The following is a 21,886-nucleotide window of genomic DNA, read 5'->3' as shown; positions in this document are numbered from 1 at the left end:
CACCCAACTTATTGTGGGAAGCTTGTGGAAGGCTACCTGAAACGTTTGACCCAAGTTAAACAATTTAAAGGCAATGCTACCAAATTCTAATTGAGTGTATGTAAACTTCTGACCCACTGGGAATGTGATGAAAGAAATAAAAGATGAAATAAATCATTCTCTCGACTATTATTCTGACATTTCACATTCTTAAAATAAAGTGGTGATCTTAACTGACCTAAGACAGGGAATTTTTACTAGGATTAAATGTCAGGAATTGTGAAAAACTGAATTTAAATGTATTTGGCTAAGGTGTATGTAAACTTCCGACTTCAACTGTATATGTGCGTCAGCCTGCTAATTATACAAATAAGCCCTATTATATTTCAAAGTTTAAATCTAATTCGCTAGCCAATACTTGTACCTTCATAGGTAACATGTGCTGCACCAGTATCGCATGTTCTCTTCTTCTTTATCATGGTTTGAATGATGTGCATAATTCCAGTCCATATAATACAGTATAATACAATACAGTACAGTAATACAGCTGACACTCAAAAGGTTTAGCCTACTGAAGCTTGTTTAATTTATTTACCCAAGAGATCATATATAGCTTGCTACATCTATTGGCTTTTATGTTTTTCTGTTGTGCGTAATGTGCCTATATCACATATGTATTGGATAACGGCACAATCATTTGGGCTTCTTTGGGCTTGGGCTCATTAAATGTTGTTAAAGTAGGGCTCATAACATGTATTTAATATATGGCACGTCAGGGTCAGGTAGCATCAGATTTGAATGTTCATGCTGATTAAAGCTCTAATCATATCTAGACATTTATATGATTTATAATGCTTTATAATGATTTATAAAGCTTTAGAATTATATTTCCGGTTTTGCCGGGAAATACCGGGTTACCTGGTAGAAAAAGGGATTTATTCTCCGGATGGAACCCTAACCAGAACATCTCTCAAACCTAGAGTACAATCCTTTTTTAAATGTTTTTTAAATATGAATTGTACATCTCAAGTATGCGAGATCTGGTTGAAAGTGAAGTCTTAATGCAGTATCTGTTGAATTAAGGCTGCTACATGAAGTCTACATTATTTGATAAGTACAATACTGAACACTTGTTGTGAAGGGAGTAAAAGAGCAAAAGTCTTACAACAGATAAAAGCATATATTTATTATGATTAGGTGGAGTTTGATGGGGGTTTAACAGGAGTCCGTGATACGTCTGATGGAGCCGATTCTCATGTCCATGGGGCCCAAGCCCATATCTCTCAGGCTCCTGTATTCTCCAGGTCTCAGGTAGATCATTCTGCCTCTGAAGTGCGGCTGCTCGTACATCAGCCAGTGGCCGTCCATCACGTTGCAGGACTGGCAGTCGGACATACGGTAACGCTCCTGGATGGAGTCACAGTCGTCCATCATCTCGTGCATCTGACCTCCGAAGTTCTCCCTCTCGTAGATCCTCATCCTGTAGTTTCCTTTGTGCTGTTTTGGGGAATTTGATTGGAATTGCTTATCCATGTGTGGTAAATGAAATAAACAACACACTGAATTGAACCATGAAACATTAGCTCTTCTTACCATGGGGATCATACGGCTGGACCTGATGCAGTCGCTCTGGCTCATGCCCATCAGGCGCTGGTTGTCGGGGTATTCTCCTCTTCTGACCAGCATCTGGTGTCCCATGAAGTTGGGGCGCTCGTAGACCATAAAGCAGCCGCTCTCAACCCTGCAGGAGTTGCACCTGCTCAGGTGGGAGGTCAGCTCAGGGCAGTCCTGGCTGGTCTCATAGGAACTACCCTGGAAGTTCTTGTCCTCGTAAAAGATGATCTAGGAAGATATGGTTTTTATAAAGTTATTAAAATACACATCTTCAATGAGCTATGTCACCAGTCAAATATGATCACATACATAAATGTGAACTCCATCTAGGTGAGTTCACTCACATTTCTGTATTTTAGAATTTACATGATTTTTACTTAATAACGTATTGAATTGTTTGTGTCAGCGTAGACTTTGACCAACCCATGGAAGTCCACAACAGATATAGTTATCCTACCTTGCCCATGATTTCTTCTATCACTGACAACACTGCCACTTTGCTCACTCATCCTCCGCTGTCACTTTTATACTCAACTTGATTGCTAAATGATCTATGGTCCATTGTTTTTAATGCCTAACTCAGCAACACAGCATAGCGTGCTGTAAAGTTTGTTAAATCAGTCTGTAAATGGTTATTATTCCAGATTGTATGCATCTGGGGCAGTGCCAACTGAAACCCGCTGCTATGGGGAACAGGTGCATGGGGGCAGCGAATGCATCGACTGTTCTGGCTTTTTTTGTTTTTACCTTTATTTATACAGGTTAGTCAATTAAGAACAAATTCTTATTTACAGTGACGACCTGCCCAACACTTCTATATACATCAATCACGCTATATATATCTATATACACATAAATTACATTATACATATCTATATACACATCAATTACACTATACATATCTATATGCACATCAATACATGAAAAGCAAACACAAAACACGAAAAGCAAAACACAATCATATGAAACAAACACATTCTTCAAGGGGGAGTGAAGGGGAAGTATATGGGCCACCTTCCAGACCCTGGGGATGGTACCAGAAATACTTTTAAGGTTAAATAGGTGTTAAAGATGCTGCGATCAGAGGAGCAGAAAGCTGCAGCAAGGAGGGATCAAGCAAATCAGCCCCAGTCAATTTTTTTTTACTACAATCTTGAGCAAGCCGTCTAGCACATCGCAAGTAGAACATTGCTGAAATGAAAACAAAGATTCAAATCTGAGGCATTGGGCTGGAGAAATGTAACCACTCAAAATCATAGACAGAGCTATGGATGCAAGAACGGAACATCCATGATATCAACATTATCGTTTTAACATGTTTTGAAGCTATACAGTGTTTGTTTACATTCACATTGTTTACAAACATTGGAGTAAAACAACCTTATGTTTTTGGTTCTGATGGGGTAAGACAACTAAGCTCATAGGGCATTTCTAAGTTATATTCTTCAAGCGTCATTGAGTATGTATCATTTATTTGTAAGTACAAAAATGGATGTAGCAGCTGCAGATTGCCCCTTTAAGTCACTAACTTTGGTTAAGGTTGGTATCCAGTGGTGTAGTGCAGGGTAAACGCAAGTAAACACATTTTGCCCAACTGTTTACCCACCGTTTGCAGAAAAATCCATTGAAAGTATAGGGAGTGTTACCTTTTTCACCGTGACCGGCAATCAGAGTTCAACCACATATTTTTTACCACTACATCACTGTTGGTATCGACCTACTTTGTTTTATTTTTACATTTTTTATTTTATATATATTTTTTTTCTTAGACCTACTTTGTTGTAATTTTCATCCAATTGTCATGTTTTTCAATAATATTGTATAAAAATAGTCATATCAAACCTCAGGAACTTTATTGCATTTTGCTTAAAATAAGTCAGAAAGGCACAACACAAAATAGAATAAAATGGAAATATTTGTGATTCCTTTGGTGCCAATAATGGCACTAGGGGAGGATGGGATACCAAGCAATCTTCATTAAATCCGTTCCCAAAGTCTTCCCAACCCTGCTTATGTTGATGGTTTTCGAGGAAATACAATAACTCTGTCTCTTGAACTGAATGTTTTTTTTTATAGTCCATAATGCTTGCATTCAACACATTACTGTTGACTCCAAGTGATTTAGCTTAGACTAGGGATTATTGTACTTTAGTCCTAGGCCTGAGGGCAGACCAATACTCAGTGTCCCAGTGAAGCGGCTTTTTGCTTTGCTTAGTTGGCACAGTAGGCAGTGTGCCAACCTCCATCTCTACTTCTAGGTGATGTTGTTTAGAGTTAGGAATCATAGTTCATGTTCCATGATCATCAACGCCATAGGTAAGTCATTTACATGTTTCATTTACTACAGTATACTAACTCTTTCAAATATTATGCAAACACTACTAAAACCAATCATATTGAACCTGCTTTAGTTTACAGTAGATTACATGGTGATGACTCAGGAATTGAACACAATGTGGTTACATATGCTGTGGGCATCTAACAAAGTATAAAAGGGCAAGGGTGGCACAAGCATTTACAGTCAAGTTTAAACAACCAACAGCCACCATGACCATGGGCAGGGTAGGTGGCATTTAAACTAATGTTCATATCATTCTAACTAAATGACTGCTTTTGATGTGTGTCTACTGCACCTTAATTCTGAGTAGGTGTTGTATAGCATTCTAAAACCTTTTCTGCAGATCATCTTTTACGAGGACAAGAACTTCCAGGGTCGTTCCTATGAGACCAGCCAGGACTGCCCTGACATGTCCTCCTACCTGAGCAGGTGCAACTCCTGCAGGGTTGAGAGCGGCTGCTTTATGGTCTACGAGCGCCCCAACTTCATGGGACACCAGATGCTGGTCAGAAGAGGAGAATACCCCGACAACCAGCGCCTGATGGGCATGAGCCAGAGCGACTGCATCAGGTCCAGCCGTATGATCCCCATGGTATGGAAGAAATAGCATTTCTTCCTTTAAATTACAAAGTAGGCTTCTAAAACTGTCATACTTTGGAATTAATTTAAAAAAAATTCTCCACCAACAGCACAGAGGATCCTATAAAATGAAGATCTACGAGAAGGAGAACTTTGGAGGTCAGAGCATGGAGCTGATGGATGACTGTGACTCCATCCAGGATCGTTACCGCATGTCTGACTGCCAGTCTGCCCAGGTTATGGATGGCCACTGGCTGATGTTTGAGCAGCCCCACTTCAGAGGCAGGATGATGTACATGAGGCCTGGAGAGTACAGGAGCTTCAAGGATATGGGCATGGGGGCCAAGGGCATGAGGTTCATGAGCATGAGGCGTATCACCGACATATGCTAAATCATCTGATTGTCAATTGTTCAAATAAATGTGCAAAAACACTATGTACAGTATTTGTCTTACTTGATCACCACATACATCCTCTTCATTTTGAAATATCACTTACATTGTATAAGATATGACATGACATGGTATACAACATTTATTATATCTGTGAAAATGAGAAAATACCTAAAAGCATCAATTAAGAGGGCCAAGCACCATTGCTATCAAATATATAGCATTGCAGAGGGCCTCATAAACAAAGAGAGAACATATTAATAATAAAATATAAAACTGTATACCTAAAGGCACAATCAAATCACTGGCTGTAGCTTGTGCTGAAAATCCTTTATGTCTTTATTGTATCATCTGATTGTATTGACAAGTAGATTTGTCTTTCATCTGCATAGCAATGAAATAGCATTCAATGTTTATTGGTTATTATTTCAACAGGATGGCATATATGGAGAGAGAGAATAGTAAAGTTCCTAGCACTGAACCTTGCAGAACACCAAATTCAACTTTCGGTGTTCCGCAAGGTTTAGTTTTTGGACCCTTATTGTTCTATGTAAGCTTAGCCTTGAAAACTAAACATATTTCCATTTTTTTCTTGAAGGCTAATTAAGTGCATAGTCCAATGATCTGAGTAAAAATCAAAACAAAAAAACAAATATATGTACACCTATTTTATAGTAGCTACAACATTTGCATTTGTATTTTTTCTCCTCTAAAGAGCTGTGCTGTCAGAAAATCTAATTTATCCATAAGTAATACAACTGTATTTGAAATAGTATTTCATCACTTTTCATGCTATTTGGTAATTTTGTTTTAATCCAATGCTTATTCAAACAGTGATACATAATCTGAACGTGATTGAAATGGTATTTAAATGTTATTGATAAGTCACATTATTATGTTATATTTCACTTAAAATGTGATGTTTGATTATAGCACAGCTGAAGCAACCCCCATTTTTTTAAATCAATAAATCGACTTGAAAAATATAATGCTGCCAAAACATATCGATGAAGTATCTCAGTAAGGGAACTAAATCCCCAAGGTTTGTCTTGGGGAATCAACTACAGCCAAGTGGACAAATCATTTTAGGTTGTATTTTGAGAGGAACAACCAAAGTCAGTCATTCAATTCTAAATAAATCAGAATATACAACAAAAACCACAATCATTTACAATAAAGGTGGGCAGATACAAAAATGTTCTTAGATGGTATTTTATTGCATTATCACTACGTGTTTCACAATTGAAAAGGGCTACAAATTAAAAGATTTAACAGGATTCCATGATGCGTCTCACATAACTATATCTCATTCTGCTTCTTCCCATCTCCCTGAGGTTTCTGTACTCTCCGGGCCTCATGTAAATCATCCTGCCTCTGAAGTGGGGCTGCTCGTACATCAGCCAGTATCCCTCCATGACCTGGGCAGCCTCGCAGTTGGCCATGCGGTAACGCTCCTGGATGGACTCACAATCCTCCATCATCTCGTGCATCTGACCTCCGAAGTTCTCCCTCTCGTAGATTCTCATCCTGAAGGATCCTCTGCGCTGTTGTGCAAAATAAATCATGCTCATAATCACCACTCCTTTACAGCTGTAATTCCAATTAAAGTATGCCAGGTAGCCTAGCGGTTAAGAGCGTTGGGCCAGTAACCGGAAAGTCACTGGTTTTGTATCCTAGCACCGACTAGGTGAAAAATCTGCCAATGTGCCCCTGGGCAAGGCACTTGAACCGAGTTGCTCTTGGTAAGAGCCTCTGCTAAAGTGTAGGGAAAATTAAGTTTGTCATGGCTGATAAATCTCTTTTGGAACCTAGATGAAATAAGACTTGTGTATTATAAAACTTTTCATATTATTAATACCACATTGCGTTGATTTGAAATGTTCCGTCACATTCAACTGAATCTGTGTAGACATCAACAGCTCCTTACAGCATCCATTGTAACATGAATTAGAGACATTTGGAGATCGGGATTTCCCAGAAGAAAATAACATTAGTTTATAAAACAACACAAGCAAGCCAAACCAATATACATAGGAAATTACAGTTACAGTATGACAATTGTAAAGTTTTTGGTCTGTAATGTATTTTTCGCTATATGTCGGACCCCAGTAAGATTAGCTGTCGTCATTGGCGTCGGCTAATGGGGAACCTAATAAAGAAAATCAAATCAAGCTGGTTTAAGCAGAAATACACCGATGATAAAATATCCCCAGAGATATTGTATCGAGTTATATGGATCACTGAGACTTTCTCCTACCTGAGGGATCATACGGCAGGAGAGGACAGAGTCACTCATTCACATATGCATGTAGTCTGAGTTCTCTCCCCTCCTCAGGAAGAACTGGTTTCCCATGAAGTTGGGGCGCTCGTACGCCATGAAGCAGCCGCTCTCCACCCTGCAGGACTGGCAGTGGGACATGTAGGAGGACATGTCAGGGCAGTCCTGGCTGGTCTCATAAGAGCGGCCCCGGAAGTTCCTGTCCTCGTAGCAATTATCTGAAAGAGACCACACATCAAATGTTCAATTCACTTTCTCAAGTTGTTTGCTGAAGTTCTGTGAAGTTTTGTTACTAATACACAGGATGAGTGACACTAAGCCGTTGCTTTCATCATGCCTGAAAAGACACAGTCACCCTACTATATGTAATGATCTAATTATCCATCTTTGTTTATCTTGATCCCATTTCAAGCTGTCTGCTGTTCTTTTCCATTAGCTGAATCCCAGATGAATATGACTGTGCTGCGTTAGAGGACTGACAGGTTGACCCACATTTGGCTGATCTGTACATACCTTGCCCATGTTTGATGTTGTTTGTGGGATTCTGTCCAATGACCTGGAGCTGCCAGGGGTTTTTTATACAGACAGCAATGGGGTTTTGTTATTCACATTTTCTGGAACCTGATGAATAAGCAGGTCTGCAATCGTCATTCTTTTTTTTGTACTGTCGTGACTTACCAGAAAGGAGTGCCCATGGCACTGAGGACCAGCTGAAGACACACGGAGGAAGCAGGAATGTAGAGAACAGAGTCCATTTCTTACCGTTTAGGAGTAAACCTTTTAGGAGTCTACCATTTAGGAGTCTATCGCTTAGGAATCTAATTTTGAAGAGTCTACCGTTTATTAGTCTACCGTTTAGGAGTCTACCGTTTATTAGTCTACCGTTTAGGAGTCTACCATTTATTAGTCTACCATTTATTAGTCTACCATTTATTAGTCTACCGTTTATTAGTCTACCGTTTATTAGTCTACCGTTTAGGAGTCTACCGTTTATTAGTCTACCGTTTAGGAGTCTACCATTTATTAGTCTACCATTTATTAGTCTACCATTTATTAGTCTACCGTTTATTAGTCTACCGTTTATTAGTCTACCGTTTATTAGTCTACCATTTATTAGTCTACCATTTATTAGTCTACCGTTTATTAGTCTACCGTTTAGGAGTCTACCGTTTATTAGTCTACCGTTTATTAGTCTACCATTTATTAGTCTACCATTTATTAGTCTACCGTTTATTAGTCTACCATTTATTAGTCTACCATTTATTAGTCTACCATTTATTAGTCTACCGTTTATTAGTCTAACATTTATTAGTCTACCATTTATTAGTCTACCATTTATTAGTCTACCGTTTATTAGTCTACCGTTTATTAGTCTACCGTTTATTAGTCTACCATTTATTAGTCTACCATTTATTAGTCTACCGTTTATTAGTCTACCATTTATTAGTCTACCATTTATTAGTCTACCGTTTATTAGTCTACCGTTTATTAGTCTACCGTTTATTAGTCTACCGTTTATTAGTCTACCGTTTATTAGTCTACCGTTTATTAGTCTACCGTTTATTAGTCTACCATTTATTAGTCTACCATTTATTAGTCTACCATTTATTAGTCTACCGTTTATTAGTCTACCGTTTATTAGTCTACCATTTATTAGTCTACCATTTATTAGTCTACCATTTATTAGTCTACCGTTTATTAGTCTACCATTTATTAGTCTACCATTTATTAGTCTACCGTTTATTAGTCTACCGTTTATTAGTCTACCGTTTATTAGTCTACCGTTTATTAGTCTACCGTTTATTAGTCTACCGTTTATTAGTCTACCATTTATTAGTCTACCGTTTATTAGTCTACCGTTTATTAGTCTACCGTTTATTAGTCTACCGTTTATTAGTCTACCATTTATTAGTCTACCGTTTATTAGTCTACCGTTTATTAGTCTACCGTTTATTAGTCTACCATTTATTAGTCTACCATTTATTAGTCTACCATTTATTAGTCTACCGTTTAGGAGTCTACCGTTTAGGAGTCTACCGTTTATTAGTCTACCGTTTATTAGTCTACCGTTTATTAGTCTACCGTTTATTAGTCTACCGTTTATTAGTCTACCGTTTATTAGTCTACCGTTTATTAGTCTACCGTTTATTAGTCTACCGTTTAGGAGTCTACCGTTTAGGAGTCTACCGTTTATTAGTCTACCGTTTATTAGTCTACCGTTTATTAGTCTACCGTTTATTAGTCTACCGTTTATTAGTCTACCGTTTATTAGTCTACCATTTATTAGTCTACCGTTTATTAGTCTACCGTTTATTAGTGTACCATTTATTAGTCTACCGTTTATTAGTCTACCGTTTATTAGTCTACCGTTTATTAGTCTACCGTTTAGGAGTCTACCATTTATTAGTCTACCATTTATTAGTCTACCATTTATTAGTCTACCATTTATTAGTCTACCATTTATTAGTCTACCGTTTATTAGTCTACCATTTATTAGTCTACTGGAGTCTACCGTTTATTAGTCTACCGTTTATTAGTCTATCGTTTAGGAGTCTACCGTTTATTAGTCTACCGTTTATTAGTCTATCGTTTAGGAGTCTACCATTTATTAGTCTACCGTTTATTAGTCTACCGTTTAGGAGTATACCGTTTAGGAGTCTATCGTTTAGGAGTATACCGTTTAGGAGTCTACCGTTTAGGAGTATACCGTTTAGGAGCATTCCGTTTAGGAGTCTACCGCTTAGGAGTATACCGTTTAGGAGTCTACCGTTTAGGAGTATACCATTTAGGAGTCTATCGTTTAGGAGTATACCGTTTAGGAGTCTACCGTTTAGGAGTATACCGTTTAGGAGCATTCCGTTTAGGAGTCTACCGCTTAGGAGTATACCGTTTAGGAGTCTACCGTTTAGGAGTATACCGTTTAGGTGTCTATCGTTTAGGAGTATACCGTTTAGGAGTATACCGTTTAGGAGTATACCATTTAGGAGTCTATCGTTTAGGAGTATACCGTTTAGGAGTCTACCGTTTAGGAGTTTACCGTGTATTAGTCTACTGTTTAGGAGTATACCATTTAGGAGTCTACCATTTAGGAGTTTACCGTGTATTAGTCTACCGTTTAGGAGTGCCATACAAAAACACAAAATGCTGGTTTTTATTATGATAATAATCAGCACATTTCAGGAAAGTGAGTTTAAACATTGAACTGCCAATATTATACTGAATCTGTTGCTCTCTTTCTCAAGAGAGACTTGTCTATAAAATACAAACGTCAGTCCAATTTCCCACAATAAGTGACCTAAATATGTGGGAACTGACATAGTGCAAATGTCTTTCCACAATAATAATGAAAAATATAAGTTTGTTTTACTCCACTGTTTATGTTTGTGTTGTCATGTGAGTATTTGTAAACATTCAAAGCTATCATTTCAATCTCATGGACAGTCAAACCTGGCATCCATAGCTCTGTGGTTACATTTCCCCAGCCCTATCCCCCATACAAAGCCAATGTTTGTGGCTTTAATCAAGGGCATGCTTCAAAATGCCAACAGTGGTTCAAGAAATCAAAGGTGCTCTATGCATAAATCGCTCCGCCATTTCCTGGTTGCTGAAATTCTAGTAGTTCACTTAATTTCAGTTTATGTAACAAAACAAGCAAGTATAGTGTAGAGGATCATCGTACCATCTAACCGTTTTGAAATATATTTTGCATAAACCAAAAATATTGTATTTTTAGCGGTTTGAAGCAGATATACAAAGCTGAAAGTAAAAGACCCAGAAAGGAAAAGGGAAGCACAGAAATAGTGCACATAGAACAGATCTACCGCTTCTTAGACTTGCTTTCAATGAGAATGACAGATCTACAGTATAACTAAAAGTGACAGTCCATGAGATCGGCATGACAGTTTTAAACATGTTGAAGCTATACATTGTTTGTTTAGAAATACTCAATGGAGTAATACAGCCTTAGATTCAGAGTTAATATATCAAATCACATTTTTCACATCGTTTTGTTATAGAACGGAGTCACAAAGTCCCTATATAGTCATCCAGGAACTCTCTACACTGCACAGAGCTCACAGAGGAGTTCCTTTGTCATTCTTGAAATATGTCAATACTATTTCACAATCCGAGTGAGACATTCATTGAAAGATTGAAGAAATTAAGTCATAGTGGTCACACTTGCAACCTGAGAAAATATCCTTGCTTTGGTTCGGAGTTCATGTTGTGTCATCAATCATTTCAGGCAGTTTTGTTAACAATCAATTGGCATGCTCATTCCTCTGTATCTACTGTAAATTAAGAGCACAGCGGAAGTCACAAAAGGAACACATCAATTCCTACTAAATGATGACTCGATAACTACTATTGGGATGAAAGTTCAGTCGTTAGAGCTGTAGCGACTTCATGCCGTGCCACTGACTAGGAAAGACACCTCCTTCTCCCAATCTACAGTTGACACCAAGATGGAGAAGGACAAACAACCTTCAAATAAGGAGACACCTCTTCATGGGGGAGGAAGATCTCCATTCTTCTTCCATGGCTTCGCCTCATCCAGGAAGACACCCAGTTCAGAGGGAACCATTCTTCCTCATCTTCCACCTTTTCAAAATCAGATTACTGACAACCGTCAAATGGCCACCATTTAATAACAAAGGAACTAGCCCTGGAAAATGATAAAATACTGTGAAGGACATTATTCATGTCCTTCAGAAACTGTCCCGGTCCCCACAGGGGACTCCCTCCTGGACGACCTCTGTAGCACACATAGAACTTTGGGCTAAAGCATTGCTGCCTAACTTCCGTTTCATTAATCCTTTGATATCGCCTTGAGATTGATTTAGTCTCAATCTCAGTGGACAAAGATCAAATATCAACCATAGATTATTGAACAGGGACAGTTTTCCTTTGTTAATGAAGGAGCAATTCGGACCTTGACCTGAGATTACAACAGAATTTTCAAGTAAATTCAATATTGTCTTCTCATCCCGAAGATCCCTGATTGGTTTGAGCGTGTGAAATGTGTGTGTACCTCTGTATTAGTTAGGCTATCTTTCTCTGAGACATTCTTGCCTTGTTCCATCATAGAATTATTTAAATAACTGCTTGCCTGATGCTTTTGGGCCATCTGATTTCATTTTCCCCTTGAGATGCTGTGTCTGTTACCATACCATATATATATATATATATTTACCTTTATTTAATTAGGCAAGTCAGTTAAGAACAAATTCTTATTTTCAATGACGGCCTAGGAACAGTGGGTTAACTGCCTTGTTCAGGGGCAGAACATCAGATTTTTACCTTGTCAGCACGTGGGTTCGATCTTGCAACTTTTCGGTTACTAGCCCAACAGTCTAACCACTAGGCTACCTGGCGAATTCAACAATGAGACGAGACAGTTCTACAACTTCAGACAATGAGACGAGACAGTTCTACAACTCCAGACGATGAGACGAGACAGTTCTACAACTCCAGACGATGAGACCAGACAGTTCTACAACTTCAGACGATGAGACGAGACAGTTCTACAACTCCAGACAATGAGACGAGACAGTTCTACAACTCCAGACAATGAGACCAGACAGTTCTACAACTCCAGACGATGAGACGAGACAGTTCTACAACTCCAGACGATGAGACCAGACAGTTCTACAACTCCAGACGATGAGACCAGACAGTTCTACAACTCCAGACGATGAGACCAGACAGTTGCAAAACAAGACAGTTCCTGAACATCATGCTCAAGACAAAATGAAATCGCCACCCCCCAAAAAACGTTTATAGATCACACAATACTAGACGCCAATAGAAACCAATAAAGGTTCCTTGATAGCAGACTGATTGAAAGCAATCCATATAACGCATTTAGGGGATAGGTTGGGAGACTTGGCCTTTATAACTTTCACGTCACAGTTCTGGCAATTCTTTGATACAGAGCCATTACATTGGGACAAAGGGAAATCAAACTTGAACTAACCATTTTGATGATATGCAAATCAGGCTAATTTAGTTAACAAAGGCTTTACCATTGTCAGCACATTCTGGATTTGGATATAAACCTCGGCAGTGCTGCTGGTGAGTGGGAGGTGAACAATAACAATAAAAAAATGGGAAAGGTGAGAAGAGCCTTTGGATTATATACAAGAATACATTTAAAACTTTACAAAAAAGTTGACATTAGATTTTTGTAACTTCTGTAACTTCAAGCAGCATTGTATGTATTGCAGTATTGCAGCTTCGCCAAAAAAGCAATCGTGACAGCCACAGATTGGAAGACATACTGTATGAAACGTATGGCTTGTATCTTACCAGGCTTTTCTCTTTCTCTCTCTCTCTCTCTTCCAGATCGTATTCTTTGAGGATAAGAATTTCCAAGGTCGTAGTTATGAGTGCAACAGCGACTGCCCAGACCTGCACTCCTACTTCAGCCGCTGTAACTCCATCAGGGTGGAGAGCGGCTGCTGGGTGCTGTACGAGCGCCCCAACTACGGAGGCTACCAGTACGTGCTGACCCCTGGGGAGTACCCTGACCACCAGCAGTGGATGGGCTTCAACGACAACATCAGATCCTGTCGCTCTATTAAAAATGTAAGCCTTCCTACCAATAGTAGGCTACAAACTGTAAGCCTACTAACTTCATCGTTAAGTTTGAAGATGGCACTGATGGATCGGACGTGTGTCAGTAGATAGATACTGACAACTTGAGGCAAGAAGTTGATAATCTGCGCTTCTTGATTTGCTATATTTCCAGCATTCTTTGCTTTTTGACAGATCTTTCCCAGATCTTAAATGTTCTACATTTTATATCAGAGAGACATCATAAACTTGTCATTTATATTACATTTGGGTTTTGGCAATTAGGATGTTAAAAAGTATCTGACCAGATTTGGATGCAGGGCAGTGAATGGAATGCCCCAGGGTGCACCAACCAGGCAATGATCAGTCAAAAGCCAACAGACAATAAGGAGAGATAAAAGGCTCATGTTTTGGCAGCAGTTTCCCTCACGTCCAGGCCCATGCACATCAATTGTTGAAGGAAACCAGGACAACAGCCAAGAAACCCATTTAAAGAGGCATTCCAAAGGCCTAATATTGTTAAGAACATACAGAGTAATGGCAATTTAAATAATTAAAGTGATTACTTTTATATTAATAATTAAGGATACTGGCATTTATGTATTTTTGGTTGTATTTATTTTGCAGGTCTATGAAAATTCCTACAAGATCAGGTTCTATGACAGGCCAGATTTAGCTGGCCAGATGGCAGAGTGGAGCGAAGACTGCCCATCGGTCAACAAAGCCTTCAAGTTCTGTGAATTCCACTCTGCTGTAGTGATAGACGGTGCCTGGGTCTTCTATGAGCTGCCCAACTACAGGGGGCAGCAGTACTTCCTGGAGCGTGGAGAGTACCGTAACTTCACAGACTGGGGCGCCACCTCCCCTGTCGTGGGCTCCTTCCGCAGGATCACAGAGTTTTAGAATCCTAAGACCCCTATTGTTTTAGTTCTAGAGCCCTACGACTACATCCTTTCCCATTAACCTCTCTGCCGTTCTTATGACACCCACCTCTGTGTGAGAGTGTTGCAGTCCAACAAATAAAACCGTGTCTAATCTGCACACACGCTGCTGTCTTCATTACTTTGACATGGGTATCAACACAGGGCACACATGTATGTCAACACCAGTAGATCTACTTACTCAGTTTTCTTTAATAATCTTTGCTAGCATTTCATCAACTGTAGAACAGAATATAACAGAATAGAATAATATATAACAGTTTATTGCCCTCCAAGGAAATAAGTATTTACACAATTCTGTAAAGGTTAACAATAAAAATGAACATACAATACAAGTCATAATGAAAAGTTGGATGATAACAGAAGATGCATGTTTAAATTCAAGACACATTACAATGAATCAGAATGTTACTGTGCCACTCAAAGACCTAGAATACCATATCATATCAGCACACAACACAGTTCAGTAAGAATTGGATTAAGAAGGAAAGTCTCTGAACAAAGGAATGTACAAGTAACTGCCAAAATAAAGGAAACACCAACATAAAGTGTCTTAATAGGGTGTTGGGCCACCATGAACAAAAACAGCTTTAATGCACCTTGGCATATATTCTACAAGTGTCTGGAACTCTGTTGGAGGAATACAACACAATTTTTTCCACAAGAAATTCTATAATTTGGTGTTTTGTTAATGGTGGTGAAAAATGCTGTCTCAGGCGCATCTCTAGAATCTCCAATAAGTGTTAATTTGGGTTGAGATCTGGTGACTGAGATGGCCATGGCATATTGTTCACATAATTTTCATGCTCATCAAACCATTCAGTGACCAATCGTGCCCTGTGGATGGAGGCCTTGTCATCCTATAGGGCCATAGCCATGGTAGTCAAGATATTTGCAAAAATAATGGCCTGACCTGCATTTTTATACAGTTGAAGTCGGAAGTTTACATACACTTAGGTTGGAATTATTAAAACTCGTTTTTCAACCACTCCACAAATTTCTTGTTAACAAACTATAGTTTTGGCAAGTCGGTTAGGACATCTACTTCGTGCATGACTGTCACTGTCTTCAAACTCCCTGTCATAAATGAGCCAAGGCGCAGCGTGCATGTACTTCCACATCTTTAATGGAAGTGAAACCTTTCACAAAAAACAGGTCAAATCAAACGTGACGCAACTGTGGCGCACACAAACACTCACAGAAAATAATAATTACCCACAAACACAGGTGGGAAAACGGCTGCCTAAGTATGATCCCCAATCAGAGACAACGATAAACAGCTGCCTTTGATTGGGAACCATACTAGGCCAACAAAGAAATAGAAACATAGATATGCCCACCCAAGTCACACCCTGACCTAACCAAATAGAGAATAAAAAAGGCTCTCTAAGGTCAGGGCGTGACAGTACCCCCCCCCAAAGGTGCGGACTCAGGCTGCAAACCTGAACCTATAGGGGAGGGTCCGGGTGGGCATCTCCTCTCGGTCGCCGGAGACTCCGGACTGCAGACCGTCTCTGGAGACTCCGGAACTTGGCTCCTCACTGGAGGCTACGGGCCATGGATCATCACGGGAGGCTTCGTGCCATGGATCATCACCGGAGGCTTCGTGCCATGGATCATCACCGGAGGCTTCGTGCCATGGATCATCACCGGAGGCTTCGTGCCATGGATCATCACTGGAGGCTTCGTGCCATGGATCATCACTGGAGGCTTCGGGCCATGGATCATCACTGGAGGCTTCGGGCCATGGATCATCACCGGAGGCTTCGTGCCATGGATCATCACCGGAGGCTTCGTGCCATGGATCATCACTGGAGGCTTCGTGCCATGGATCATCACTGGAGGCTTCGGGCCATGGATCATCACTGGAGGCTTCGGGCCATGGATCATCACTACAGGCTTTGTGCCATGGATCATCACTACAGGCTTCGTGCCATGGATCAACACTGGAGGCTTCGTGCGCAGAGCCGACGCAGGATATCCTGGGCTGAAGAGACGCACCGGAGATCAGGAGCGCTGAGCCGGCACAATCCGTCCTGGCTGAATGCCCACTCTAGCACGGCAAATGCGGGGAGCTGGCACAGAGCGCACCGGGCTGTGGATGCGTACCAGAGACACAGTACGAGTAACCGCAAAGCATGGTGCCTGCACGGTCACACGCTCTTTACAGCGAGTTGGCTCTGGTCTGAAACCTCGCTCCGCCAACCAACCCGTGTGCCCCCCCCTATTTTTTGGGGGGGGGGCTGCCTCTCGTGCTTGCGTCGTGGTTGATTCTCCCCGGTCCAGCTCGTCTTCCCAGTAGGCGCACGCTGCTTGGCCTTTTTGTGGTGGGTAATTCTGTCACGGTCACTGTCTTCAAACTCCCTGTCATAAATGAGCCAAGGCGCAGCGTGCATGTACTTCCACATCTTTAGATAATCCTTTATTGGATCATATTCCAATGTTCTGACTGTGAAACAAGTTCATGTTGATCTAACTCCTGGATCTTAATTAAGCTGTGTTGATCCTGGATCGTCATTAAGCTGTGTTGATCCTGGATCGTCATTAAGTTGTGTTGATCCTGGATCGTCATTAAGCTGTGTTGATCCTGGATCGTCATTAAGCTGTGTTGATCCTGGATCGTCATTAAGCTGTGTTGATCCTGGATCGTCATTAAGCTGTGTTGATCCTGGATCGTCATTAAGCTGTGTTGATCCTGGATCGTCATTAAGCTGTGTTGATCCTGGATCGTCATTAAGCTGTGTTGATCCTGGATCGTCATTAAGCTGTGTTGATCCTGGATCTGTCTATAACAATTTTGTAAATCAGTGCAAATAAAATGAATAACTTAACCAATAGCTAAAGCTAGCTACAATCAGAATCATAGAACTATATCGCCTTACTAAAGTTGTTAGAAATCTGTGTTGGTGTTGTGCTGGTGGGCTTTTCTGCAAGTTAAATACTTTATATACAGTTGCTTTGGTTTGAAACAGAGCTACAGTATATGGATGAAAAAATGCAGAGGGAGACTGCAGAAATTAATGTCACTTTTAACCTCTACACAACATAATTCATGGTTTCATCAACTACAGCATGAATGCCAACAGTTGGCATACTGAGTAAAGAATGCATTAGCATGAACTGTATGAACTGCATAGAGAATCATATTTGGCCTCATTAGGATTTTACCTTTATGACTCTGTACGACTGGCCTAACTGTAAAGTTTTCTTAAATGTTACATTTGTTCACGTTTTAATAGTAATTTCAATGTAAATATAAAGGATTATCTAAATTAAGGGATACTGTCAGGGTTTTTTTCTGGATCAAAATGGGGCGTAGGTGGTGGGCATGGCGGGGTGTGGCAGTGGGCTTGGCCATTAGTGCGGTCGCCAACCCAACGTTTTAGAGGCCCTCCTCTTGGCCGCATAGAGAACATTTAGCTATTTTAAAGCTAGTTTCCTGCAATTCTACACATGTTGTCATAGCTTATGCCATGTTCTTATGCTATCGGAGTGACTCAAACATTCTAACAAAATCAATGTGGGCCCCATGCCATGGAAAAAAATACTCCTGAATGGATCATTTTGGGAATTTAAAATTCTCTGTGACTGTCTAGTTTTTATAATTATAAGTTCTCAAAGATGATCGTATTAAAAAATATATTGGTCTATTATCTTTTCTATATACTGTATATCTGTTTTTGTTGTTTTAAGTTTACACTGAAAACCTTTTACCATGTGTTGGAATCTTGCGGTGTATTGAACTGTAAGGGCATTCCAAGACTAAGATTATAATCCTTCTACTCTATATGAGTAACTCCATGTTGGTAGACTCATTCTACAGTAAATGTGGTGTGCTGTACAGTAGCCAAGATGGAGGGTGGGGCATGATGGCTGTTGGAAATGCTCCTATCAGTTCCATTGCAAATGTTAAAGCTTACAGGACAGAGCCGTGTGGCCAGAAGCCAACTTCATGGAGGCCATCGCACTACCAGCTGCCCAGAAAACAATGTAATTACATCAATAAATCATTTCCTGGAATCGGGCGTTGTATGATCGAAAGGTCAGCTGGTATACAATTACCGGACAAACATTGTATAAAGTGGGTGCACTTTTAAAACATTTGCCACATCAGCTATTGTGCCGATAACAATGCTGAGGCTATTCAAATGACAATGATTCCCCTGGCATTGCATTTCAATGTCCCACATATATAAATATGGTCCACACCAGTAGTGATACTGCTGTATATGATAGGGGGGTATAAACATTCAGTTATCAAAAAAGTCAGAGATAAGCCCCAATCATGGACCGCATCGGAAAGGTAGGTCATTTAACTGTAATTTTCCTTTTGACACCACCTCCATATTCTTACCTAACAGGGTTGCAAAACTCCAGAAACGTTTCCATGTTCCTTGGTTTTTCAGAAATCCTGGTTGGAGGATTCCCGGAATCAGGAAGGAATGAGCGGATAGGGAATCCTCCAACTGGGAATCCTCCAACTGGGAATCCTCCAACTGGGAATCCTCCAACTGGGATTTCTGAATATCCTGGGAACTTTGTGAAAGTTTCAGAAAATGTGCAACCATCTAATTTACCTTGCATACTCTCACCCACTAGCCTGGTCAAGCAGACTGACCACTGTGCTCACGTTTAGTTAGTCTTGAAGTTAAACAAAATGTGAGCTATCGCAAGATCAGTTTGGTTTCTCTAGGCTACTCACCCACTTCCCCTCTTCTCAATCCACAGATCATCTTCTATGAGGACAAAAACTTCCAGGGTCACCACTTTGAATGCAGTAGCGATTGACCTGAGCTGAGCTCCCACTTAAGCCGCTGCAACTCCATCCGGGTGGAGAGTGGGTACTGGGTGCTGTAGGAGAGGCCCAACTACCTGGGCTCTCAGTACATCCTGACCAGGGGGGAGTACCCTGACTACCAGCGCTGGATGGGCTACAATGACAACATCAGGTCCTGCCGCATCATCCGCAATCTAAGTCCCACCCAGGAGGCCAAGGGTTTGGCTTCAAGATTGGGGCCATGCCGGGCAGCGTTGGTTTGGGTTAATGCCAATAGAGAATGTAATTCTATTTTTTTATCTCTCCCTACCTCTCTCTCAACCTTCCTCTCTCAATCACACACATGCGCACACAGAGGTTGGCACACACAAACCTGCGTGTTACAACATGTGTCCTGTGCAGCATAACGGCAGGCTTATGAGGAGACTGAGAAATACACAGAAATAGTAGATAAGATCAATGTTGTAGCAAAGCTAAGTTCACACAACTCAAAACCTAGAAAACACAGTTGCTGTATGTTAGAGCTCTGGAGGATGCTTCTTGGAGAAAGAGTGTCAAGTGTCTTCCCCATATAAAATTCTGTGAAAAATAACTGCCACCGCACAGTAGCCACATCATGTGGAACCAAACCTTGCATATCTCCACGTAGCATTTTCCCACAATAGCTTTACCCACTATCTCATCAATCATACTGTACAACCAAATGTCCTGAATATGCTGTATTGCATTCAATCAAAATCAGTAACCAGGTATTGGAAGAAAACCTATGAAAACCTACTAATATGTAGGTGTATCGTTATGATCCACACTGTAGCCTAGTGGATTACTAACTACCTATATCCAAATGTGAAATCTAACAGCACAGGTGTGGAATCAGATATGCAATGCCTTAAAACAGTTAAAAAGTTATGAGCATGGGTATATACATAAAGCCATGACTGCATGGAACTCTATTCCACATCAAGTAACTGACGCAAGCAGTAAAATTAGATGTAAAAAACATAAAAAACACCGTATGGAACAGCGGAGACTGTGAAGCAACACAAACATTGGCACACACACACACACACACACACACACACACACACACACACACACACACACACACACACACACACACACACACACACACACACACACACACACACACACACACACACACACACACTATACATACACATTCATTTAGTACTGTAGATATGTGGTTATGGTGGAGTAGGGGCCTGAGGGCACACAGTGTGTTGTGAAATCTGTGAATGTGTTAAATGGTATAAACTGCCTTCATTTTGCTGGACCCAAGGAAGAGTAGCTGCTGCTTTGGCATGGGGATCCATAATAAATACAAATACCCTCTCTGTTCCCTCTTTGTATTCTAGACCTCTGGCATGTTCAGGATCCGCCTCTACAAGCGTCCTGACTTTGCCGGTCAGATGATGGAGTTCAGCGAAGACAAGCCTAACCTCCCCGAGCGCTGGTCTCACCGCGAGGTGCACTCCTGCAATGTGATGGACGGCGCCTGGGTGTTCTACGAGCACCCCAACTACCGCGGCCGCCAGCACCTGCTGGAGAGGGCAGAGTACCGCTGCTTCACCGAGTGGAACGCCATGCACCCTAACGTGGGGTCCATCCGCCGTGTTCAGAACATTTAGAGTTGCCTCACTACATGCCTGTTAATAGTCATAAGTGTTATTTCACATTTATTAATACAATTAAAATATTGTGTTCAAATGATAGATGAACCTCGGTCTTTCTTTGGTATTCGTTTCGGTAGTCCATTGTTGTCATAGTCACAAAAACGTTTTCAAGATATCCAACTTTCAAAATACAGAAATCATCCGCTTATGATGCAAAATGATAATTCTTCTAAATCAAGGGGTATATTTCATTCAGATAAATTACTTTAATGGGTTAGAAAGGAGTCAATTCAATTAACTTAAATCATGCAAAGATTGGATGCTGCAACTATCATGACTTATTGCAGTCAGACTAACAATACTTATTGCAGACTATGAAACTCCTTGCAGATAATCAAAACTTATTACAGACTATCAATACTTATTACAGACTATCAATTCTTATTGCTCACTATCAAGACTGATCACAGGCCATCAAGACTTATTGCAGGCTGTCAAGACTCATCATAGGCCATCAAAACTTTTTACAGACCAGCAAGATTTATTGAGTACTATCAATATTTGTTAGACTATCAACGCTTATCGCAGACTATCAAGATTTATCGCAGACTATCAAGACTTATTGCAGAATCAGACTGGCAAAGCATTCCACTCTTCTCTTTGTTTCTGATGTTCTATTCTCTCATTGAGCCAGCACCTACTGTCCATTGACTCCCATTCTGGTTATCAACGGGAAACTCTCTCTACCCCTCTACTGGAATTGCTCACCATATACTTTAAT

General features: G+C 40.4%; 4 protein-coding genes across 5 annotated transcripts; 3 read left to right on the top strand and 1 right to left on the bottom strand.

The window, feature by feature from the left end:
• Nucleotides 1–1,150: 1,150 nt before the first annotated feature.
• On the bottom strand, nt 1,151–19,648 carry LOC106582329 (gamma-crystallin M3-like). Of its 2 annotated transcripts, XM_082967189.1 has the most exons (4): nt 19,397–19,648; nt 7,160–7,398; nt 1,573–1,821; nt 1,151–1,476 (listed from the first exon to the last, which is right to left on the bottom strand). In XM_082967189.1, the coding sequence occupies exons 2-4, from the start codon at nt 7,196–7,198 to the stop codon at nt 1,195–1,197; spliced, it is 570 nt and encodes a 189-aa protein (XP_082823315.1). In that variant the 5' UTR covers nt 7,199–7,398; nt 19,397–19,648; the 3' UTR covers nt 1,151–1,194. The 2 variants fall into 2 exon arrangements, with proteins under 2 accessions (XP_082823315.1, XP_014020786.1); XM_014165311.3 differs by lacking the exons at nt 7,160–7,398; nt 19,397–19,648 and adding an exon at nt 2,051–2,127.
• On the top strand, nt 4,100–4,946 carry LOC106582311 (gamma-crystallin M3-like). Its single transcript, XM_014165266.3, has 3 exons — nt 4,100–4,155; nt 4,275–4,523; nt 4,621–4,946. Exons 1-3 carry the CDS (start codon nt 4,141–4,143, stop codon nt 4,900–4,902), a joined length of 546 nt encoding a protein of 181 aa, XP_014020741.1. The 5' UTR covers nt 4,100–4,140; the 3' UTR covers nt 4,903–4,946.
• On the top strand, nt 13,110–14,794 carry LOC106582332 (gamma-crystallin M2). Its single transcript, XM_014165314.3, has 3 exons — nt 13,110–13,293; nt 13,523–13,765; nt 14,381–14,794. Exons 1-3 carry the CDS (start codon nt 13,285–13,287, stop codon nt 14,654–14,656), a joined length of 528 nt encoding a protein of 175 aa, XP_014020789.1. The 5' UTR covers nt 13,110–13,284; the 3' UTR covers nt 14,657–14,794.
• LOC106582333 (gamma-crystallin 1-like) lies at nt 19,621–21,133 on the top strand. Its single transcript, XM_082966900.1, has 2 exons — nt 19,621–19,728; nt 20,848–21,133. The coding sequence occupies exons 1-2, from the start codon at nt 19,621–19,623 to the stop codon at nt 21,118–21,120; spliced, it is 381 nt and encodes a 126-aa protein (XP_082823026.1). The 3' UTR covers nt 21,121–21,133.
• Nucleotides 21,134–21,886: the final 753 nt, after the last annotated feature.

The sequence above is a fragment of the Salmo salar genome, chromosome 21 (genome assembly GCF_965601325.2).
Source record: "Salmo salar chromosome 21, fSalSal1, whole genome shotgun sequence".
Taxonomy (NCBI): Eukaryota; Metazoa; Chordata; class Actinopteri; order Salmoniformes; family Salmonidae; genus Salmo; species Salmo salar.
Note: the sequence above shows the minus strand (reverse complement) of the source record. Positions and strands in the feature narration are given on the sequence as shown.